Consider the following 25,140-nt stretch of genomic DNA (forward strand, 5'->3'; position numbering starts at 1 on the left):
ATAATAGGCTATTTTGATCTGTTTCTCCAATTTTCATTTTCTGCATATAAATGCAATTTATTTGAAATTTGGGAGAAATTTTGTTAGTAGTTCACAGAATAAAACAGAATTATAATTTTATTTCATCACATACCTATAAATAGTAAATTTTTAAATCTGAAAAATGGTCTCCAAATCAATATATGTTGCCTTTTCAAAGATTGTATAAATTATATTAGGTGTTCCTGGAAATTGAAGAAAAAGCACACAACACACTTTTTGTAATGTACCTTTGCTTAACAGAAAACCTGTTTTATTAAATGGATTACCATTCAGCTCCATCCACAGATAATAATATAAAGCAGACTCACAAGTTACAGTTTTATGTCTTCTACAGCAGCTGTTAACCACACCTTAAACTCCCCCCACCCCTAAACATTCCTATATGTCTTCGAAAGTTTCGAATATTAATTATTTTGTTTTCCTCACATTCCTTTCATTTGTTGCGAGGACTGGCCCCAAGAGTCATGTTCTTACAATACAAAAGCAGAACATACTCACCTTTTGTTTTAAAAGGACAGAAAATGATTTATATCACGTCATTAAGACAAAAAAGGGAGACACGGCAGACATTAAGCCCCTCAATACAGTTCAGAGTACAGAAATTATATACTTGCCAGGGGAAAACACAACCGCGTGTGTATCACTGTATAAAAATGTACAGTGGTTTTATTGACATACATTCCATATGTTTACATCTGCGAGGAGGCACACCCAGTATTGCACTTCATTAAAACTTCTGGCTCAAAACAAAACCCAGAATGTCAAACAAAACTGAAGTGTAGAGTAGCAACATCAGAATACACATATGAAGGGTTACTGTCATTATATACAAGATTAGATAAATCGTACACTATTCCTCCCAGCGTAACATTCTACAGTCCTTATATATGATTTTATTCTTTATCCGTCAAACCATGATGCACTTCAAAGTTAAGGAATACTGTACAAGATTAAGAAAAGAAAAGTTTACATACAACAATATAATCTTAAATTTGTATATCTGAGAGGCTGAATTAATCTTGTTTCGCCTTTTTTCACGCATCCACGTGGTGATAAGCAGCCTCAGATTCGGTTCAAAAATCCTTAATACAATGTTACACTTCAGTGGTCAGAAAGTGTGCAATGTTTATGGGAGCCACAGGGTTACAGTGGCTGCATGCAAACATGTCACAAAGGTTTTTTTTTTGTTCTTTTTGTAATTCTTCAGCATCTAAAGAGAGGTGTGCACCTCGGAACACAGGGTGCCAGTTAAAGTTCCCTCAAGAACTGGACAACCGGTGAATCTGCTCTCTTGCTGTGTTGACAAGGGAGCTAATTGACACAGGATGATACTGTATATATAGACAAAGAGCTCATTACAGAATCCTGCCATTTAGAAGGTATGGGCATTTCTACAAACACCACACCCCAGTGCAAACTCCTCTCCTGTGGGAGGATGTACCACATGCAGGGGGCACTCGCTGCCCTCTAACTGTTTTCCTTTTGGTCCTGAAAATGAAGGAATAAAAACAACCTTGTAAAGTCTTGCCAAATTTTTCCAAGACAACATTTGAATCAGCATGTAAATAAAAAGCAGCGATTAAACAAGTAAAGAACAATGAAATTCTCAACGCACAAATATTTAAATTAAGCATTTTTACCAGCAGGACAATGAGGCAAGTCTTCTTTGGGAACACTGGTCATCCTTTGGAAATCATCATGACAAGCATTGCAAAAATGCGTGGTGCCAAAACAGAAGAACACCGCCACAGAGCAACAGTAACGGCATTTATATTCCAAGAAATCTGTGCCGTGTTTAGAGCACATCTGCAACAAGAATAAAGTATAAATCTACATTAAGTGTGCAAAATAAAACACTATGCATTATGCAAACATTTTGTTTATGTTTAATGGTATACTGGATATCTTAAGTTAGCATATCTTAAGCTTTAAAGGTGTTTATTGGCAAAAGTCTAATATATGCAGTGTCAATATTTTTCACAACTCTGTCATGCTGGACAATAGCTTCTGGGCCAAATCCTGACTGATGGCGATCCTTTCTTGCCCAATTAGTGCTCTGAGATTATCACAATTTTGGGGCTTCTGTTTGGCCACTCACTTTTTGGGGGATTGACCACAGGTTCTTTATAGGGGTGGGTCAATACCAGTTTTTCCTTTACAATCCTTTTCCGATACCTGAATTGTAGGCATAGGCTGATACGATACTAGTTTCATGGTCAGTGTACAATTGCATGTATTTTAATGTATTGAACAAAACTATAACATATTTATGAAAGTTGACTGAACATTATGATATATGCTTTATGATGTAGTGCAATATTATTTTTCAAAGTAAAAACAATGTACATGAGTAAAAGTGAAAATACTTCACTACTGTACATCATTGCTCTAATTTAAAGTGGGACAAAAGGGCCCATGCAGAATTATGCACTTAATAGATCAGCTCTACACATATAGTGTATTCTGGGAGCTGGATGACGTGCTTCATTCATTCTCTTATTTACACATAATGTATGTGTCTCGGCTGCAGAATGTTAATACATCCACCTTGATGAACTTAACACACCTTGTTCTGAAGTTCAACACAACACAAAGGTAAGAGATATGTTATACGTTTTACATAAAGTGTATCACATCCTAACAGTTGACAGAGTTATTGTGTGTGAGAGACTTCTAAAATAGCCAAACAAGCTCTAAAAGCATTTTTTAGAGAGATAGACAAAAAAAAGATATGAAGAAGTTTTTTCTCAGAATATAATTTTATTTTTGCCTAATGTTCCTGGGATCATTCTGATGGATTTGTTGTGTTTTTTAAATCTAACTATGGTCTGATTCTCTTGCTTCACAACAACATCTTCCTAAAGCAAACACCACACGTAGAATAAACTACAGACCTTTCACATGTTTCATTTATGAATAAATTATTTAAAGAAAATACCATATCTGTGAATAAAATAGCTTTTGATTCGACTGTCCAATTACTTCTTGCCCCTTGAAAAAGGGGGAGCTAAATATTAAAGAGCTGTAATTCTTAAACCCTTCAGTTAGTGCATATGTGAATGCACTTTAAGACAATATCCTTTACATAACTGTGACTCGTATCATTTTGTACACAGCTAAAATAACACAAAATGTGCCTTTGTCCAAATAGTTATGGACCTTACTGTATAATCTTTACTTTAGTTAATTTCTAGTATTCAAAATGCTTTATGTTGAAAAATTGCTGTTCTGCAATGATGTATATGCAATTAATGTATGTTTAAATCAAACATTTTTAAATGAAATATGGACAACTTGGAAATGTCTATTCTTGCACTGACCTGTGCTCGGGACACATCTGAGCATGCTCCACAAATGAGCTCACGGGGATCATAGTCATCACCTTGTCCTGCCTCAGCATCACAGCGGGCCTCGCCCCCAAAATATGCCTAAGATCAGATCAGACACTACTGTTATCAGTGTTACCAAATAACAATCTATTACTCTATATTTATAAACCTCATTTAACATCAGAAATGGCAAATATGGATGTACCCACAAATTCACCCACAAATACAAAATGTGTGTTATTTTTACTTATTTTATGTAATTCAATAACTGTATCATTGTGAAGTGATTGCTTGATACGAGAGAAGTAACATGGTATCATTATTTTCAAACCTGAAAATGTAGGAATTGAAAGCTATAGCTATTGCATGAACCAGAAGACTGTTTTTCTTTTTGCTTAATGATGTAGACAGTAAAGAATGACAAGATTTTCATTTTAAACTTTAGTTTCAGCTAATCTTCACTATCTGTGCTAACTACAAAATGAACAGTTTGATTGAACCTTTTTACACTTGAAGCAGACATAGTAAGCATATCTGTTCATGGCAAATCCAGCTGGGTCATTGTAGAATCGAGCTCCAGACATTGTGATGGCTTCACTCTTGTGTAGACCTTCATACTCTAGTCTCATTAAAGCCTTTCTCCTCACATCCTCATACAACTCTCTGATGGGGTCCAGCAGATCTTTCAGCACAGAATGGTTTATCTTGTTCTAAAACAAATCAGTAAAGATAGATACATTCACATCCAGCTCTCATGTCATTTCGAGTGAGTTATACAATTTTCCTACAAATCATTATTTTGATTATTTATTTAGTTTTAATGCTAAAATGTCTTCCGTGAAGATACTTAGCAAACAAAGCACATTGTGAAAGGTGCAACAATTAAAATTTTGAATGGAAATGGTCATGTTTCAAAAATGAAATGGAATATTGTAAAATCACTAACAGCGTCTAGTTATAAATGTGAAAAAATCAGAATTTTTTTGCTCAATGACCAAATGAGCCTCCAAATAAACAGGATTTTCTTTTGATAAACACAAAAGAACAAATTGTGTATTCCTGAGCTGCATTTGTGTGCTGGAATTGTTTATTAAAGCAAACAATAGCTCAGAAAGCAACTAAAAAATTGTGTTTGGTGAAAATTGTAGTAATGAAATTAGGTTGAGAAAAGGGTGACCAAATATTTTTTTATATTTTTAAACTGTTCCTTGAACTCCTATAAATGAAGTACAGAAAATATACCTTGCAAATAGGGCAAGACATGAACCCGAAGGTTATCCTGGGCCCAAGCCAGCGGTTTTCGAGAACCCTTCGTGTACACTGAAGATGGAAAACGTGACTGCAGTCCAGCTAAAAACACAGCAGAACACACTGTTACACGCTGAACACTTATGTATTTTAAAATCCATGCAACCCTGACACGCAGATTAATAATTAATTGTGTACCTGGATTGCTGGAGCAGCAGACAGAGCTTCAGTAAAGCAGATCATGCACATATCATCAGCGTCCTGTTTCAGACACACTGCAGTTTTGTCACAACCATGCAGACAGGGCAGACACATCTCTTCATTTTTTACCCCACCACATGGGTGACCACACGGATGAGTCTTACTGCAGGCCAGTTTTGCATACTCCTACGCAGAAGATAATGCTAGATCACAATGCTAGAGAGACCATTTGTTAACAAAGCGATAAAATGAATATCATTGACACAGCATTTTTGAAGGTATACCTGACAATCTTGGTCTGAACACACACTGCCCACAGCAGATAGCTCTGTTCCGTTCCTGGTACCACAGAAGCGGCATACGTCTGAACTGCTGGATGCCGGTTTACCTGAGTGATAATACAATTACTTAAACAGTCTGTGCAAATCACTGAAGCCACTAGTTTAATAAGGCAGCCAGCAGTCACAAAACCCAAAGTGTCATTTTGAATTGTATACCAGAGCTGTGACCTGCATAAGAGAGTCAAAAACAAATTGGGGACCAATAAAGGTGACTGTCAAAAAATATGCTTAAGAATTTCCTTTTTTAAATTTTAAATCCACCATTACTCTGTCCATTGTTTGTAATGTAAATGTCACCTGTGTGCTCACGAAACTCCACCATGGCCTTCATGGTCTTGGAGTCAGCAAGTGCCATAAGCCAGAAGAGTTTGGTCCTGCCACAGCCTTCATGTAGGTCCACCTTAATGGCCTCCTCTTCTTCCTTAAACACCTGCACAAGGCCAGGAATAAATGTCATGAATGAGGATGTAAATCATTGATTTACTTTTAATTGATTCATAATTTATTTATTCTGATTTTACTTTATTTATTTTCCACATCTGAGAAATTATCAACAAAATATTGCAAATCAGTACGTACTGTGTGGTAACATATCATTTATCAAGTTTCTTTTATTTTAACAAATTTTGTTATTAATCTTCAAAGCTAAAATGTACAATTTTTAAAACAGCAAAAGGACAGCTGCTTTCAAGCAGGTTTAAAGCCTGACCTGTCTCTGGTGGGAACGTGTGCGCCGGTGGAGATGCAGGAAGCGGTCGCAGTCAGTGCACAGGTTTCCACATGCATTACATAAAATGATGGCCGCGGTCTCCCCGTCATCGTGGTTATCACACATGGGCTGTAAATAAATTGTCAAGGTAATGGAGGAGGACTATTAAACTCTACAATTCTACTAACCGGGTTTTACTGTGCCATTATTAAACTCTGTTGCCATACCATCTGTTTCTGCTGCCCGTCTTTACCCATCCAGCGACCAGAGGATAGTCGGTCCACATGGTCCTGATCCAGCACACACAGAGAGGCCAGAGCAAGCCACAGCTAAAAGAACAGAAACAATATTACCTTACCGTTTTATTACAGTAATACAGCATTAATACAGAGTAGGCAGACTTTTTTGGAGACAGAGAGAGTGAACAGGCTCTCCTATTTCTCTTTCCTACAGTCATCACAAGCGCGACAAATCTACATTGCTCATAAATTACATTCAATGATCAAATAAATCTTTGGCGAGGCAAAAATTTGTTTTGGTAGCCGCCCAAACATTTTTAATGTAGAAAAAACCCTGCATGTAGGGTTGTGTAGATAAGAAATGGGCCAAACTATACACATGAGAAGCAAAATATACAAGTGTGCTTCAGGAAAGTGTATAAAACAAAACTCTCTTTTAAAGCATGTTCTTCAAACAGGGTGTCAACAAAAGCATTAGTGTAATGTAGTCGTACCCGAGTGGTAGCGATGCAGCGCACGGGAGCTCTGTGTTCTTCCTCCATCTTTGTGAGTGCAATGATTGTCTCAGCTATAGCATTCTTAGTCACCCTTGACCAGGCGTCCGAGAGGTGCCCCTGGGGTAAAAAGACATTTAAGTGATGAGAGACTATTTCTGAAACAAAAGCATTTAAGTGCATTAGCTATGCAAGATATACAATTACATTTGATGATTCATATTCATCAAGCTAAATAAACAGGTCTCATGGATATTATGAAAGATAGTGGAGCTATGGGTTAAGAAGTTATTACTCACGGCAGCCATGTCTTTGACCAGTTTGATGATAATCTCAGCTATCTGTGGGGGAGTTGATCCCTTCATCCACCAGTGACTCTCTCCACGTCGTATGTAACTGCACAAAAACACACAGAAGCCTGAGAAAATATATAATTTTGAAAGAAATTGCTTAGAAAAGCACTGTAGAGAAGCTAAGGTTCAGGGTCCAATATTAACACTGACCAAGAAACAAAAGCAAATACAAACTAGATTTAGTAGGTAAATTAAGTGGCAGCTAATTTTAACAAAATAAACCGTTTAACTGAACTGAAAGAATGCTAGCCAGTCTTATGCTAATGTAAGTGACATGCCAATTCAAATCAAACACTCTTCACCACCGTGGAAATGTGTTTTTATTATGTAGTAGATTTTATGTGGAAATCTATTTGTGTACTCATGTTACCACTAAAGGCTGTTTAATACAAAATATACAAATACATTTTGTTATTGGCAAGGTGAAGGCAACCAAGCTGACCTTGAGTTAAAGATCATTGGCAGAGTGACTGTCGTGACTCCTTTGCCTGCAACCATTCCAGCTGTGCCAACTATAGTGGTGCCCTTAGCCTTGAGCTGCACTGTGAGGGCTTTGGCAATGCAGCCCAGGAACATATCCAAAATGCAAAGCTTGGTCCAGTCGCCCTTCTCAGTAGAGTGAATGATATCACTGATGTCTGCTGGTGGCAGGGCCTTCACGCCAATGACACTGGCCAAACGCATGGGAGTAACCTCAGGAAGAACGCGTCTGAGCAGTGATGTCACCTGAATGCAGAGAACCCGGAGAACAATCAAAACTGCATATCACAAGACTAGTGGTCAACCAAAATGGCCTTTTTAAATCCAAAGACGAAGGCGGTCGATAACAAATATAATGATGATTATGATGTATATAAATAGTGTAATTTAATGTAAGAAAATAGAATATATACAAAATGTATGAAACAAAACAAAATAATTTAATATTCAAATATTCCTAATTGATTTATTCTATGAACAAAAACGTCTAGCAACAGAGGTTACTAGGGCTAAGCCAAGTAGTATTTGGCTAGTCATGTGACTGCAACAAGTCAGCCCCCATGAGGTGACCTGCTCCATGTAGAATATAACTTTTTAATTAGGCTACTAATAAGACAACTGATCAAACAGGTTCGTGAACTCAAGGATATTCAATTATTGCTGTAAATTGATTTGCGAAATCAGTCATACTGATGAACGCGTATGAATCTTTAAAACAATTTATGATCAGGACACCAAAGACACAAACCTGTCTCTGGACACGTGGTGAAGCAGTGTGAAGCAGGGAGAAGAGGTCCTGCAGCAGGGTGAGCTGCTGAGCCAGATACTGCCTGCCAACGTTAGATCCACTCAAGGCCAGGACCATAGACAGCAGCTCAAAACAGTACGCATCCGACGAGGCATCATCATCACTTGGCTGCGAGTTTGCGTTCTCCTTGCTGGAGATGGCATGCTCCCATTCCTCACGTACACGTGTGGCCTCCATTCGAATGGCTTGGACGATATGGGCACATACCTTTAGACACAGTCAATAAGGTGTGAATTAGCTTATGTTTATAGAGAAACTTTTTTGGACTTATTTTCCAACTCAAGTGGAGCCTTGGGAAATGGCTAAGTAAGATCTAAGTAAGACAACTATAAAAGAACACAAATATTGGGAAAGACTGCTCACTTGAAATCTACCAATCTTCTCAGGCTTGGATCAAGTCTTTGCATCGCACATTTATCTGTGCCTGTATAGACACTTCATTAAGTTTTGGAACATGCACAGAGTAGTTCAATTGGTGTTACCTGTTTCTGAAGGTTAGTCAGCTTGCTCCTGCTGAATATAATGCCAACCATGTGCTCCTTTAAGTCTGCATCAGATGGGGCCTAAAGACAGAACATTTCCAAAACTGTTTGATAACTTCATGCTACGCAAAAGCACACGATAGAAAACTGGGTAACGGCAGTAGGAAGCCACCAAACATAAGACATTGTAGTACTCACTTTGTCTTCTCCCTCAGGTGATGATAGCAGGTTCTTCTCTTCTTGTTCTGGTGTTGGCTCTGCATCCCCACAAATCAGTTTTCCAAATACCTACGAAAGAAATGCCATATTGCATTTATGCAAAAAAGTGGAAAGTCTAAAAACACTATGATATGATTACAGACTCACCTGTGATGTAATAAGGCGAAACACACGCAGCGTCTCAGCCTCACAGTTCTTCTGCTGGGCTACACTGGCTGATATCTGCCCAGCAATCTTGATGCTCTCGCCCTCCTTCCAGCCAAGTACTTTGACCTGTCGTACCCTAAGCGTGTTTTCAGGCCCCTTTAGCTCAATCTTGATTACATTGTGGTCCCCTCCAGGAAGCTCACTGGTGACCCAGCCCATGTGTCTGGAGTCCAAGTCAATCTGACACAACAAAAACTCCATCAAAATGACTCCATGCAGCCAAGTTGCTTCATGGGATACTGTGTGTACCCACCATTTTATAACAATGGATTTTAGTAACACAAATCCGTAATGGTCTTTTTTAAAAGATGATCCCAGAATCTGTTGTAATACGAATTTCTGATACATGCTACATGTTAAGCAACTCAGTAGAGATACAGTTGTGTTCAAAATAATAGCAGTGTATTTAAAAAAAACTGAGTAGATCCTTATAATAACATACACAAATGCATTGGGAACACTGCACATTCCATTGTACATCAAAACATGAAGAAAATAGTATAACATGTGTTATTACTTTACAGAAAGTGAAGATTTTTGGGCCGTTCAAAAAATAGCTTGTCTACATTTTTCTTTACAAAGTCAAACTGCATTGTTACTGTGTAAAATTAAAAATTCTTTAAGATTTAGCGTTCTTGTGAATCACTGAACAAATATTAAGTTGTATAGCCATGGTTTCTGAGAACTGCTTCACATGTTGCATTGAGTCAACCAACTTCTGGCACCTGTGAACAGGTATTTCAGCCCAGGCCGATTGCACTACACCCCACAATTCCTATCCATCTCTTGGTTTTGCCTCAGAAACAGCGATTTTGATGTCACACCACAATTTTTCTATTGGATTAAGGTATAGAGATTGGGCTGGCCACTTCATAACGTTAATCTTGTTAGTCTGAAACCTTACTGGTGTGTTTGGGGTTGTTGTCTTGTTGAAACCCATTTCAAGGGCATTTCCTCTTCAGCATAAGGCAACATTACCTCTTTAAGTATGAACTTAAACTGATCCATGATCCCCGGAATCCGAAAAATAGGCCCAACACCACAGTATGAGAAACATCCCCATATTATGATGCTTGCACCAATATACTTCACTGTCTTCACAGTGTACTGTGGCTTGAATTCAGTGTTTGGGGGTCGTCTGACAAACTGTCTGCAACCCCTAGACCCAAAAAGAACAATCTTGCTTTCATCAGTCAGCAAAATATTGTGCCATTTGTCTTTAGGCCAATCAATGTGTTCCTCGACAAATGGCAATTGCTTTGACCCCAAATTTGGGGTGCAGTTTGTCTTATCTTGGAGGTAGTATGCCTTATATTTATGAGTCATGACTCATGCATGACTTTTGTTCTTTCAATCATTCCCAGCTTCTGGGGTGGATCGTGTTTATCAGTCAATAATAACTATTATCATGGACCCTGATCAAAATGGTTGAACCCAGGCTGCCAAAGTGAAGGTGTTGTAGTGTAATCTTATTCCCACCTGTTTGATCCTGCAGAGATCTTCCACAGCCTTCCCACACAGGAACGTCATTGATGTAACTTTATTCTGAGCACAAAGAATAGTTATATTCATCACTGGCTGCTCACAGACAGTGTCATATAAAATGAAATAATTATTACAATGAATTTCAATAAATGCATAGCAATGGATCATGAAGACTCACTCCAATGTCACGGGAGTTGTCCACATGAATAGAGACATAGGAAGCATTGATCCCTTTAACACAGCTAAAAGTAATGCTCTTTGTTTTGTTCTTATCTTCATCCCCAGACTCCCAGAATGTCTCAGTGGAGCCGTCAGTCAGGCTGCCAATCATGGCCGGTCTACTAGAGGTTTTAATGTCCATCACACTAGTCAGGTCTTTCAGACAGGTCACCACACAAAGTTCCTGCGACAGACATTGAAACATGTTAGTGTGTGCAACAAGAAAGCAGGTTTATGCTGTTAGATAACAAAGAAGGAAATATTTCAACCTGACTGATCGCTTCATATCCAGACTGCACACTGATGTTAAAACTCTCCTCGCTGTCTCCATCGTCAGATTTGGACAAGATGTTGTTGATGTGGTGAAACACATTACTCTGGTGCAAAAACTGATGATCTGACTGCTTGAATTTAAGACTCCAACATCTGTTGACAAAGCAAAACAAACTTAAACTTAAGATGCAAACGTGACAGAAATTGCTGTCACAAAGTTTGGCTAGTTACCAGGGTGTTACTAAGCAGTTTTTAAGGTGTTCAGAGTAGCAGAGCACCCCCAAATATCAACCCACAGTCAAAAAAAAATTCTGCTGGTAAAGCTCTGTCGGTAGGATGAAAATACCTCAGAGCCATTTGCTGGAGGGAGCTTCCACTAGGCAGGGACATCATAAGATCAGAGATGGTCTGGAGCAGACGATGAAAAGTGTGGGGCAGTGGGTGAGCCGCTTCTCCAGCGATAAGTATGTCAGAGAGTGGGTGCTCACAGACACCTAAATCCTTCTCCTATAAGACAGAAAACCTCTGGTGTCAGAAAGTTCTAGCCTTTATTTATAATGGGATCTGTGGAAAATGTATGCAGAATTGTTTTCACACCTGCTCAAGGTTCTCTTTGTTTCCTTTGCTCTCCTCATCCTCTTCTTCTTCTGTGTCAAAGGGAGATGGGGTCAGAGACGCCACAAAGTGCCATAGGATATCATGCAGGGAGGTGGTCTGAGTCACATTACAAAGCAGCCAGTTAAATGCCTGAAAAGAAACAGAATAGATGGTTTGTTAGTTCCAGTGTGATTTGTTGTCAAAGCAATGAATATTACCACGATTTTGGCAGTCATTTTAACAACAGATTGTTTTTAGATTTTAAAAATTGCACTCACACAGAGCAAATTACTATAGTTCTAATACATTACTGATATTTTTACCGAAACACAATTTCCCTGATACTTCTAGATACTTGTTCATAACTGCACATAATAAACATTATCTATAAATTGCAACGATTACCTATATCTTTCAAATTAGAAAAAAAATTAAAGGAAATAGGGATGTCTTTAAAGACTTCTCAAAAACAATCGCTCACCTCCATGGCAAACACCCTGCAAGCTGATTTGCGAAGCGCGTGTTTCATGGCCACCTCTAGTCCCTCCAGGTCATGATGCTGGATCACGAATGCTAACACAGGCCACTGGAAATTTCTCTCGCCCTTGCTGAGAGAGCCATGGGCCGAGATCAGTCGAGACAACTCAGGAGATGGGTGACGCAGTAGAGAAGACCCAACTTCTGTAGAGACCAGCAGAAAATTAAGTACATTAAATAAACAACAATACCAGGTAACTTTGATGATAATGATAAACTAAGTTTTAAAACACACAAGCAAGAAATTGGATCAAACATTGTAATTGGACCATGCATATCAATTAGGTTACAAGACAGTACCTGCATCCCCACTGTGTACCCTGCGCCTGGGCACTGCCTTTACTCGTGCCGGGGAGGCTGAGTGCTGCTTGTCATATTCAGAGGCCACCACTGAATAAGAGCGCTGGAATACTGTCCTCTTGGCTGTGTCACTGTCTGTGATGGGGCTTGTCTCCAAACTAAAGAAACACAAGCCGCAAAAAAGTCTAACAGAGATAATAAGCGGTAACAAAATGCAAACGTTCCTAGAAACTAGGCTACAGCACTATTTTATCTTGTTGCAGTACCTTGGGGGCATGGACTTCATGTTACTTCCTGGCTCTTCAAAAACACTGGGGCAGGCATCTGGAGTGACTGAGATGTAGGGAGCAGGAACTGATGTAGAACGCAAATAACGCATTTCATCCTGAAACAGGTTGTCATCTTGGTAGGCTCCAAAGTTCTCTGTGTGCTGGCTGCAAGAAAATGACATCGCACAATACCTAATGACATACTCTGAGAATGACTGATTTCAATAATGAACAAAAACTTAAATCCTTTTCAAACCAAGGGACAGGCTAGAAATAATATTAAGTACATTAAGTACAATATAAATAAAAATGGAACAATCTGAAGAGCAAAATCATTATTACATTTATTGGTTGCAGAGATTATTGGTTGAGTTGTTTTTTGCAGAGTGGCACACATTGTTAGTTTAATAAATCTTCTTTTGGGACATTATGGATAGATAAAGGTGAACACAAGGTATTTACCGAGCTAGGGTCTGCAGATAGAGACAGCCCATCTTGTTTGGTAATTCCTCAGACACTCCCTCCTTCAGACTGGGCAGATGTGTGTGGAATGGTTTGGGTGGGTGATGGCAAAGCATGCTAGGCTCAGCAGCACTGCTCAGGGACAGCAGGAACAGCGCATTGGCACGAATCACCTGGTGGGCCTCCATTGTGGGAAGAGCCCGTGGGGTTTTTACTTGAAGAGGTTTCTTCCTTGACTGCTTAACCTGATGAAGGACCACATGGTTAAGCCAGTGTAAATTGTAAGGGTCATACTACAATTGGATGTAAATCTCACGTCAGTGGGATATATATTGTCATCAATATAAAGCACCAATGCTTTTTTAGGACATAATTATCTTTTCCCAATCAACCCCTATTTTCTTCTTACAATTTTCATTTAAAAAAGTATTGCCATATGTATTGCATCACTATATATATATATAGTTTCATTCATTAACTTCCGGTCTGTGTTTACATATAATATAAAGATTTATTTTACGCACGCACGCACGCACGCACGCACGCACGCACGCACATATATATAAAATATGATTTTTATATTTTATTGTATTTTAATTGTATTCAATTACATTAAAACTACTCAACAGTTATTGATTCTTTGTGAAGGTCTTTATGTTGTTGCTGCTGAAACGTCTATATTCCACCGAGAACCATGTACAGTGATCTCTATACACAGCCCTACTACTGTACATATATGAAATATTTTGATCTCAAAATGGAATGGTTTGTCCTAGTCTTACATAATTTGCACAGTCCTGTAGAAACAAATGGATTAAAGACTAGAAGATATGTTCTCACTCTTCCCGAATATTTTCATTAAAATAGAAAGATTGAATTTACTGACTGAACAGTTACTCAAATATCATGGCTGCAATTGTTAACAATAAATGTTTTTGTTGTTTACTGTTTATGAATAATTAATACAAAGATACCATGTACTCAGCAGTTTGTATTAATTATTCATAAACAATAAACAACAAAAACATTTATCTTTGTATTAAGATACCATGAATATAGGCCGATAAAGTTTTCAAAGCGTCAACTTTATTTCACATTTTCAAATGTACCCCTAATGACTTTAAAGCAGTACTTGCAAATAATTTGCATCTCCAAACATGGATGTGCTATGATTGTGAAGGCATACCTTTTCCCTAGCAGCTGTTTGTTTCTCTCTGAGGTATTTTTCTCTACAACGATCACACACCAGATACCAGGTGCTTCCTCCAATTCCACCATCTCCACAGTTACCAGCCCAGCCTCCACAGAAGTGGCCAATACTGTTATAGCCCTGACCCCCAGCATACCTGCCACAGCCTGAAGGAAAGCAATAAAACAACTTAAGAATGACAGCTGATAAAAAATTATAAAGAATGGGCATGTATAAACCTGTACCTGGGTGGGCCTGCCTCATGTGGTAAGTAACAGGATATGGGTGAGATTCTCCACACAGCTCACAGATGGTATCCTTCTCTGGGCCTCCCATAGCTAACTGTGCCATCTCCCCAAATAGGTTCCCCCTTGGACGCACCTCGGCTTTCTCCTTTTTCTTCTTCTCCTTCTTTGACTTCTTGTTATCCTTTTCGTTCTCCTTCTTTTTTAGGATAGCGCTGGAACCAGGACTGGGAAAGATCATGTTCTGTGTAGCTGCTTTTATGGTTGCCATAGATATGTCCTCCCAGAAGGCTACTAGGTGCTGGAGGGTGAGAGGCAAGATAGACTTAGACCTCATGGAGGAGTGACTTGTCATCTCATAGGCAACCGCCTCACTTTTTCCATCCTCACACTTCTCAGGCAAGGGTGGCTCTTTAAGCATTGATAGAACCTTATTCTTGTTGATGCTTCCCATCTTGGAGATGTCTGGGCCATGTGGTGATATGTTGAACATGTTGAGAGCAGAGGAGATCTCCAGTGAATGGCGGTTCTTTAGTTTGCTCTCCCTCTCATCAAAGCCCTGCTGGCAGCTGAGAGAGTTGCGAATAGGTGCATGCTCCTTGGTCAGCTCAGGGTTAAACTTGAGGAAGGATGAGCACGCCATGGCATCATGGACTATACCCTCATGCCACAAGAAGGCAGCAAAAACGGCACGAGCACATTCAGCAACCGATGGTGACATGGCCTGCTTTGCGGGTTCTGTGGGGCGCACATTCTCACTCTTAAAGAGTGGCCCTGATTTGTCTTTTTTGGGTCTCACATGTTTGTTGGAGGTCTTACGGCTGACTTTGGGTGAAGAGCGACTTTCAAGCTCCTCCTTGTCCGGGGCTTTTCCAATACTAAAGTGCACCTTGGAGGAGCCCTCTTCGGCACTATGCTGATCTGCGTTCTCATCATTGGCTTCTTCACTTGACAACAATGCGCTGGACCTGCACACTTCCACCACCTCACTGTGGAGGTTTTCCTGCACGACGTGGGGAGATGGGGCTCGGTTTTCTGCATTACTGCTTCCTCCTTTGCCCTCTTTGGCTGCTGGTTTTGGCTTGGGTGAAGTAGATCTGCCCCTCAAGGGCTCCATGAGAGGTACCTTCTTTTTTCTAAGAGTGTCAGGATCCAGCGTATAGGAGTCTGATTTGGATCTCTCACGAGGTGGGTCCAGGTGAGATTTAGAAGAAGGAGTAACTTTAGAGGGAAGGTTTTTATCATGAGGGGAAGAGGAGCGTGGGGAATTTGTACTGGAAGGGCTGGATCTGCCTGAGGAATAAGTCTTTTGTTTGGGTGAAGAAGAACGGGACCCAGGGTTCGGAGACTCAGCCCTCAGTCCGGAGGTTCGGCCATCGGCTTTCAGAGCTTGCAGGGTATTGTGGTTAGGAGAATGAGAGCGGCTATGAGAATCAGAACGCAGTTTGCCTGTGTCTGATTTTAGAATGAGGGCTTCGCTGGCAGACAGACTGTCATTGTTCTTGCTCTTCACCTGGTCAACTAAAGTGGTTCTGTCTGGTCTGGACAAACGACTCTCCTGACGATGCTTACTGGCCGGAGACATGGACCGACTGGGCACATTTTCCCTGTCACCTGCGTATTTTAACAAATTAACAGTTATGCACAACCCAGTTCAGTACAGCAATGCACCTTAACTTGTCATAAGAAAAAAGCTGAAACAACAAAAATGTCACAAAACACAACATACAAAGGAACTGAGGTAATAAAAAGCAAAACAGTACATGAGAAATGTTGCATCAAGAAGTATCCAGTAAAATCCAAGCACAACTCAATGTGCTCATTCATTATTTTTTAAGTATTCATATCTGCACTTCATATATGTATCACAAGAAATATTTTGTCAGGGCTTGTACCATATATATTCCAAAGCACTACATACTCCATTTAGGCCCAAGAGGGTAAACAAATGGAATGTGGAAGAGAGGATGACAAGAAATCCATCCCTGTATTGAATCTCCAAGGTGCTCCCAGGACAAGACATGCATTACCCACCCTTTTGTCTGAGAACAAGAGATGAGAGAGCGGTGCCAGCCCCGGTCACACTGCTTTTGTGCACACGCTCACGTGAAGCAAGGCTGCGTGATGAAGCATCTACAGCGGAAAACAGTGGCAAGGAAAGTAAACAACAAAGCCTGAACAGAGGAATTCAGTCAGAGAATGAAAGATAAAGAGCCAATGAATGAGGGAAAGTGGAAAAGATAGGAATAACCAAGAAAGACTCCGGCCTGTTCACACCTCGTATAATCATCCATCTGGTCACAAATAGTCAGTTGAGACACATCACAGTTTAATCCTTGTACTTATGTGCATGTCTCAAATGTCTCACAATCACCACTTGTGAAATAAATGCTGTCTGATTTTCTAACTACATAAGACACTTAATGTACTTCCTTGTTAGTGTTTACACAACAAATGAGATGTGGTTGCATGTACTTCTGACTATCTTTAGAGACAACTTATTACCGAGACTACCTGACTACCGTTACCTAAAATGTTTTGGATCCCACTGAGACCTGTATAGAAAATGTGAAGCTGACGTCACGCCCTACGTTACATGTTGCAGTGGCGCCACATCACGGGAGAATAATACTCCACTGCTACAATTTTTTTTATATGTACAGTTACTTGTTTTGTTTGATATTTGGAGAAATCGAAAGTGAAGGACCTTTTCCTGAACGACTTTGCGTAATGCTATTGCAGTTTTTAACAAGACCAACCTGCCTTCGTTATATAACCTAATAAAACTAGAAAAACAAAACACTCCATTGAATGAACTAGCAGCCATCCTCCCACGATGGCACAACATACGACAAACGATGTTTGATGTCCATTAACAACCTCTATTATAGGGAAACTTTTCCCAAGAATGAAATTCTGTCATAAATGTTGTCTTTTATGTTCAACAGGACAAAAATATAATTAGTAATTTGTCTGACCATGGTAGTCAATGGGGGGGCAAAATCTGTCTGGTTATTAGCATTCTTCCAAATACCTTTCTCTATATTCTTGACATTTATACAGATTTGGAACCATTTGAAATTGAGTAAATTATTTTTGGGAGAAGTATCCCTTTAATTCTAGTCATCGTTTTGCCAACTACAATGTGTCCTTGCATCAACATCTTTTCATAATGAAACAACATTCCTGACATGGAAATAGCCCAAACCCCGACATTTACTCATAAAATCTGAGAAAATAATACGTTGAGAAGAACAGAAGACTGACCCTAAGCCAAACCCAACATTCTGATAAAAATGTTGTTCTGGAATTAACCAAAATGTCCTTGGTGAAAGCATGTTCACCATTAAATGCTTGCGATGGGATCCCCTGATACACCAGAGTGTAAGTACCAGGTGTAAATCAAGAAAGTCATCTAGAGACAGAAAAATTAATAAAGAAAGAGCAACAAGTAGAGGGACAGAGCCTGTAAGAGAGACAGATTGGTAGTGAAACAGACAGTGAAAAGAGTAAAGCAAACCAGGGCATTAACCAGTGCAAAAGGGTACTGAAGCAAGAGTCTGTCCAGAATGGCTGAAGAAAGAATATTTTAATGAATCTGGAATAAGAAATAGAGTATTACGGCTGTGGAAAATATTGAGATAACTGCACCTTAAACTTTTCTTTTGCATACATAAGAGTGCTTTTAATTGAATTGGGAGTAAAAATGCAAAACCAAAGAGCTTGTTTGCTTGGACACATTCCTGGACCTCATGAAAAGTTTAGGAAATAAAGCCAATGAATGATCAAATGAAACCGTGTACATTTAGCAAAAAGCCGAAACAGATCTGACATACAACACATACTGTTAGGAGTTACAGTGGAGGAACATACAGAACTTTAAGAAACTGAAATGCTACTACACTACTAAAACTAAAACAAGAAAGAAAAGATTCACCAACACAACAAGCAAGCGGGTGTACGATGGCAGAAAAGCAGGGGCAATCCTCCTAAAACGAAACTCAATGCAACCTCAAACATGCTAAAAAGAATAAGCGACAAGAACAAGCAGCACCTGTGTAAGCAAGCACCGCCACTAACTTACAGATGGACAGACTTACTCGAAAGCTGTGGATGCGGTTGAGGCTGCTGGGGAGGGGACTGTCCAAACACAAATGGGCTGTGGACAGGGGAAGAGGGAGGTTTGGCAGCTTGCTCAAACATGGAAGGAGTTGGGAGGAAAGGCCCAGACTGAATGGAATTCAGTATGGCACTCAGCCGGTCACCTGCAATGCGGAAGACAATGGGAGTGCTGTAGCTTATATGATCCTCAAAAGGAGCCATACAAAAACGCTAGTCAGTTTAACATCCCCACACAGGCACTCACTGGGAGATGTGGGGTGTGTGAGTGGGTCAGCTGAACCACATGAGGGGAATAAGGAATGGGCTGGGAAACGTTGTAGGTCAGGTATTAGTAAAACCTTATACCTGAAACACTCTCAAGGTTAGAAAGAAAGCATTGGCAGACCAATACTTTCATTTTATCCCATCTAAATTTGTAACTTAAGCAAATCAGACTGAAGAATCAATTGCTAAGTCAGGGGTGTTTTATAATGTTATTTGTGGGTTGGACACAAGAGAGTAGGAAGGACTAACTAACAGAAACTGATTGTATCGTAAAATATTTTCTTTGGAAGAATGTGCACTGACAAATTAGTCCATGTGTTATTAGAAATATATACTGTAAGGTGAATTTTGACATTGAGCTTTAAGACAAGCAGTTTTACCTTTAAAAGGGGTCATATGGCGAGAATACGTGTTTTTATGTGTCTTTGGTGTGTTATAAATTGCCTTGCCTGTATTCGACAGGTTAAATTGCAAAAGTAAATTGTTGGAGAAATGAGGCATTCTATCTAAAATCATAAACCACACCCCAACACATCTATGTCAGTTCGTGGTCTCATTTGACTAAGACCGCCCAAATGTATATGCAAGAACGGTGGTACTACTGTCAGTACAACTGCTTTGGAACCTGATGTTCCAAATATGGTAAGAAGTGTTACATTTCCGTCACAGGCTTGCTGTATTTGACCAATCACAACGCACTGGTTAACTAGTCTATCATAGCAAAGCTCGCTTTTCAGAGCGATGAGCTTTGAAAAAAATCTGCGCGTTTCAGAGAGGTGAGGCAAAGAGTAGATACAAACATTCACGGTATGTGTAAAATACAGCATTTTTTAATCGTGTATAAACATTGCATCGCATCTAAAACAAACAATAATATTCGTTTTAGCCGTGTCATATGACCACTTTGAAATTGTTCATCAGGGGTTTATTTAGGTGCATCGAGAATCTAAGAGGTGATGAAGGACCCATCAGACATGGTGCAGCTCAAAAACAGTCTATGGGTATCACCATCAAGCAGCGATGTATGGGGACGGTATGATGAGAGCCAGTGGAGTATAAATGGGTAAGACCCAGTCGCAGCACACAGAGTCTTGCCCATGCACACAACAACACCTTCACACCGAGCAGACAATAGCCAAGACACAAAGGTTACAGCATGCAGAAAATAACTACTCTGATAGAAGTGAGCTGGTTGTGTTATCTTATTACAAATTTGGTGCCTGTACATGTACATCACATAATAATACTGAAGATATCATACTCTGAAATTAATATTTAACAAACACTTAAAATAAATAAGACACCATTTGGCTTTTTGGTCAATGAACTTCCATGAGGCCTACTTGACATTTCACTCACAAACAACAATTTTGACCTGAATATTGTAGTTAATACAATACAATAAAACTTCTTAGTAGTTGGTTTAGGAGATTATGATTGTTTAAGCATAGTTACACAGCTGAACTGTGGTAACTGTTTTAAAGTCCTGAATTTCGTAGAATACAAATAAATCTTTACTAATGAATCAGATTTTCTCTTCTGGATTTAACGCTCACCTTTGTTGTTGGAGATGCCATAGTCGAAGCCCTGAGCTCCTGAACTGCCCATGCCCCTATTAAATGCCTGGACTGAGAAAGGGCTGGGAGGTGGGGTCTGGGCTCCATGCTCCAAAATCACTTGCTCTATTCCAGAAAATGTAATTAAACCACCAACTACTAAATTCATTTAAAATCTCTCTTTAATTCCATAGACAAAGACCAGAAAAGAAGACGCATGTGTGTTACCTTCGTCATGCAGGAGATACTGATTCCCTCCTCTGTCTCGGGCTAGAGACCAGGCCTCACCTTCATCACTCTCACAGAACTCCACCACACTGTTCTTATCCAGCTGAACCCACGTGCCCTCTGGGTTAATCACCTGATACAGACACAACTTAATATTATTAGACTGATTACTTAACAAAACAGTGGCGGGTCTAAAATAAAGCGTGTTTAGTTGCAAACTAAATTTACTGTATCTAATAATACCATTTATTTCTCAGGCTTTATGAACTGCAACCTAAAGAAAGACACCATTTTGAAATCAACTTCATTGTTAAGGGAGCATTTGGGAGCAGCATAGCAGAATTTGTGTAAATTGGTCGATTCAGATTTAGAGAGCAATTGAGGACAGCATGACACACCACACCCTCTACTGAGAGAACAAAAAAATCCAAGTCCAGTGCTACCAAAATCAAACAATGACATTTCAAATGGCATAAAAGAAAGAGTGCTTACCAGGGTTTTATGCCATTCTGAACCGAATTTGAACTGATGTTACGAACAGGATGCATTTCTAAAGAACTTCATTGGAATTCAGTTACTGCTAAAATTATTTTGTTTGAATACTCTGCACGAATTCCAGAAACATACAATTATGTGAATACTGTACCAACTAGTATTATTATATGAACATTATATTATTCAATATTATTAATGAATATAGATTTAAATTAAATTAAACGTATTTTCAGCTTCCCACAATTCCCTACTTAATCCCGAGATAAATAAAGGATGTTTGTAAATATTTATGTATCACAAAATGTCAATTTGACTAAATTCCTCAGTTTCACAATACATTTTCAAAATTCACCTTTCTGTGATTACAATGCAACATCCTGTTGATACATCAATTCAAGTTTCAACATGAAAAAAAAGAGCAGCCACTTAAATTCTGACAAAGTCTAAATTCAGAGATGACTTCACACTTTTGCACAAATTTAATGCTGTCATAATTTTACTAAAATATGAATTTCCAATACCATTTGGTATCAACAACAATCTAGTACAATATAATAAACAGATTTTCCTGCGGGAGAATAAACTGTATGTTATAATGTACTGTTACTATGCAAAAGCTGAAGCCGTGCTGGTAGGTTCCTGAGGTTAAAATATAGAACAACAAACCCACATCAGAGATGTATGGCGTGCTTTTGCTATAAAATGGAAGTTACACAAGAGGTCCTATTTGTTTAAAGAAAGATCAAGAGTTTGTGTTACAGAAACTGCAGAACTAACAAGAATCTGGCTAGTCAGTCATTTATTGGCACCTACAGTAACACAGTTGGGAGTCCATACCTCGCCTACCGCCTTGACTTTGTTCCCCAGAACTAACATTCCAATGGGGATACCTCTAAGGTTTGGGCAGCTTCTGATGTTGTGACCCGAAGGTCCGGTCTTCACTACCTTATAAAGACCTGGTCCACCACCCAGGCCTGTGTTTAGACCATGTACGATGGTCTCCTGACAAGGGCGGCTGCTGGTTTCCTTTCCATATTCATCCAAACTTGACCTGCCCTCCTGCAAAACCAAAGGACACAGATTACAGTTACATAAAAATATATATTTATATACAGAATAAATATGTAAATAAGATTTAAATGTCCATATTTTATGGTAAATGAGGAAAAAGAGATGCTAAAAGAAAGATAAAACTATTCTGGCTTTTCTAAGAGTTCTGTGTAATGCATTCAGGTTACTTTCATATTTTTTAGAAAAAAAGGTTTTAACAAATATTTACTTTTATTTTAAACTCTAAAATGTAACCATTACTTCAGAGTAAATATTTTTCTTATTAAACTTTAAATACAAAATAATACATGATATAGAAATATCTTTATCATGAATATCTTGCTGTTTCTTGTTTTTAAGTCTCGCAATTGACACCAGAGCATGTGTGCGAAGCCGATCATTAAACTTTCTCGCAGAACGGAGAGTGGCATTCTGAAAATTCTGCTCTGCTCGTTCAATACACTTGAATTTAGATGCAGTTACTTTGTCCAAGTTGAAGTTTCTAAAAGTAAAACCTAACATGCAGTAAAGATTGAGGTTAGACCACATTTCCCTGTGTTTTGGTGAAATAAAGTAGCAAAAATCAAATATGATTTTATGTCTGAGCAGGATTTGGTTTAGCGTGAGGGTTGGCTTGGTTTGTGAGCGACTGAGAAAAGGAAGCGTTCATAGAGCAAAATATTGTGTGGTGCTTCGTTCACATGCTCCGATTGACACACAACTATGGGAATCCACGGCCCATGGATTCTTGTCACCAAACAGCAAAGTTGGTTATGATGGTTGGTGCTACTATTCATATTTTAAAACACAACAAAAAATAATTTCGATAGACAATAGCTATTTAAAGACTCATGTTAAGATATCTCTCTCTTTATTAGAATCTCTATACCGTTACACCTCCATGACATTTATTACTTTATCAAAATGTACTTTAATTCAGACATTCAAACATGTTTATGTCAGTGAAGTGTATATATATTTTCAATAAATAAATATATGTAAGAAATAATTGACAAAGGGCCATTCAAAATTCAGGCTATTTGTTATCAGTTATAAGCAGCATGAAGAGGAAAACGGACCAGTAGGCTATCAGTTTTTTTTATTCATTTAGTTTTTCTATTCAGTTACTCGATTTCAGTATATGTATTTCTATATCGTTTTTGCAACGCTTGAACTGAAACTAAAACTTCACGTGTTTCCATTGACAGTAAAGTTTAACATCATAAACATCAGATGCAGAGCAGGGTGATGTGTGCGGTGATGACCTGTAGGCTACACTATAAGCTTTCTGTTATTTAAACTTGGCGAAGTGATAATGCGGTCGGCAGACCTACACCACCTTCTAAGGTGTGCATTTACTGAAAGTTAATACATACCCATAGAACGTTTGTCAACCAATCAGATTGAAGCATTCAACAGCCCCATGGTATAAACAATTCTAATTGTGGCTCTACATAAGAGGTTGTAAATGTGACTATATAACAGTATGGTTGGCTTTATAATAAAGTTGACAAATATCAGGTAAGTAATGATGTTTACTGTAAAACAGACAAAATATGACTGTATGGAAAATAAAAACATGCATGTTCATCCACGTTTTTTCCTTAAAATCCTCATGCAACTGTCTATGTTTTGTTAACCTAACAAATGAAATTTGATGATCCTAAGGTTGTTAAAAGACACTTAAAATGTGCTCTCTGTGCATACAAGGAAAAGATGATCAAATATATATTTTGTTTCACTCACAAGATTTACAAAAATTAAACATGCAACTTTGATGATGCTCCGAAATATGTAATCACACAATTTGAAGTCTCAAAGTAATGAGAAATACTGGTGGAAAACAAAGCAGCAGTCACGCTACAAACATCTCGCCTTCTGATAACTCACCTGTGGAAAACAAGATAAGGTGGTCCAAGACAAAAAGTTGATATCCCTGACTCCTTGGCTAGCGCTAAAGATATTCTAAGCAACACATTACAAGGAAGTCAAAACACGTAGGGAATTACCTTAAGACAAGAGCGCAGATGGTATGGTTTGTCTTTTTTTGGAAGAGATGGGTTTGTTATTGTGGCAGGTTGTTTTTGTTTGAATACTTCATTGTTTGTATGCTTCATTTTGAGACAGTAAGAGAGAAATGAAACAGTCTGCTAAAGATTAGTATTCAAAATGCTCTAATTACAACAAATCACATGAAAATACAGAAAAATTTAAAAGAAATAAAAGAAATATGAAGATTCATAATCTTCCAAAAAAAAATTAGTGGTGTGTCATGCTGTTCACATTGGGCATCCTAATGACATTGTTACAGCCATTAATACTCTCAGAATCATGGACCGATGTTGACCGAGCAGAATTCAGACAGCTTGTTTCATGGCAAAACCTCATTCAATCCTGTAAAACCCATCAGCTAATTTTGTAAAAAGCATTTTAACAGATCAACAAATTTTAACTCATGTGTTGTAAAGGTTTCATTGCCATGGAGCAAATGTAAGCAAATTAATGTTTATCTGTCCTCATTATAGTGCTTTACCTTGCAAGTTTCTATTAGGCTGCATCAATGCAGTTTATACTTCTGTACCATCATGACAAACTAGTTTTTTCACACCACTTACGGTATGATGTTTTACTATGCAGTAGGGCTGCACCATGAATCCAACTGTACCACTGCACTAGCTGCTGCAATCAGTTAAATCT

At 38.7% G+C, this 25,140-nt stretch overlaps 1 protein-coding gene across 7 annotated transcripts in view; it reads right to left on the reverse strand.

Moving 5' to 3' along the window:
• Positions 1-259: 259 nt before the first annotated feature.
• Positions 260-25,140, reverse strand: part of mycbp2 (MYC binding protein 2) — a 91,916-nt gene continuing 67,035 nt past the window's right edge. For 2 of the 7 annotated variants that reach the window (XM_079464025.1, XM_079464021.1), the window contains exons 53-84: positions 22,231-22,452; positions 20,899-21,031; positions 20,671-20,796; positions 18,829-18,993; positions 14,729-16,342; positions 14,481-14,650; positions 13,295-13,539; positions 12,830-12,997; positions 12,564-12,721; positions 12,208-12,407; positions 11,727-11,876; positions 11,476-11,636; positions 11,126-11,282; positions 10,816-11,040; positions 10,632-10,697; positions 9,093-9,332; positions 8,925-9,014; positions 8,727-8,807; positions 8,185-8,451; positions 7,399-7,682; positions 6,903-6,999; positions 6,604-6,723; positions 6,098-6,199; positions 5,871-5,999; positions 5,459-5,591; positions 5,105-5,208; positions 4,818-5,006; positions 4,614-4,721; positions 3,872-4,081; positions 3,363-3,470; positions 1,683-1,848; positions 260-1,530 (exon numbers count right to left, since the gene is read on the reverse strand). In XM_079464025.1, coding sequence (XP_079320151.1) covers positions 1,415-1,530; positions 1,683-1,848; positions 3,363-3,470; positions 3,872-4,081; positions 4,614-4,721; positions 4,818-5,006; positions 5,105-5,208; positions 5,459-5,591; positions 5,871-5,999; positions 6,098-6,199; positions 6,604-6,723; positions 6,903-6,999; positions 7,399-7,682; positions 8,185-8,451; positions 8,727-8,807; positions 8,925-9,014; positions 9,093-9,332; positions 10,632-10,697; positions 10,816-11,040; positions 11,126-11,282; positions 11,476-11,636; positions 11,727-11,876; positions 12,208-12,407; positions 12,564-12,721; positions 12,830-12,997; positions 13,295-13,539; positions 14,481-14,650; positions 14,729-16,342; positions 18,829-18,993; positions 20,671-20,796; positions 20,899-21,031; positions 22,231-22,452 — 6,504 coding nt within the window. In that variant the 3' untranslated portion in view covers positions 260-1,414. Of the gene's footprint in view, positions 1,531-1,682; positions 1,849-3,362; positions 3,471-3,871; positions 4,082-4,613; positions 4,722-4,817; positions 5,007-5,104; positions 5,209-5,458; positions 5,592-5,870; positions 6,000-6,097; positions 6,200-6,603; positions 6,724-6,902; positions 7,000-7,398; positions 7,683-8,184; positions 8,452-8,726; positions 8,808-8,924; positions 9,015-9,092; positions 9,333-10,631; positions 10,698-10,815; positions 11,041-11,125; positions 11,283-11,475; positions 11,637-11,726; positions 11,877-12,207; positions 12,408-12,563; positions 12,722-12,829; positions 12,998-13,294; positions 13,540-14,480; positions 14,651-14,728; positions 16,343-18,828; positions 18,994-20,670; positions 20,797-20,898; positions 21,032-22,230; positions 22,453-24,452; positions 24,555-25,140 lie in introns of all 7 variants that reach the window. The other 5 variants (XM_079464020.1, XM_079464022.1, XM_079464026.1 and 2 more) reach the window with 5 other exon arrangements.

This window comes from Barbatula barbatula (assembly GCF_947034865.1).
Source record: "Barbatula barbatula genome assembly, chromosome: 9".
In the NCBI taxonomy this organism is placed as follows: domain Eukaryota; kingdom Metazoa; phylum Chordata; class Actinopteri; order Cypriniformes; family Nemacheilidae; genus Barbatula; species Barbatula barbatula.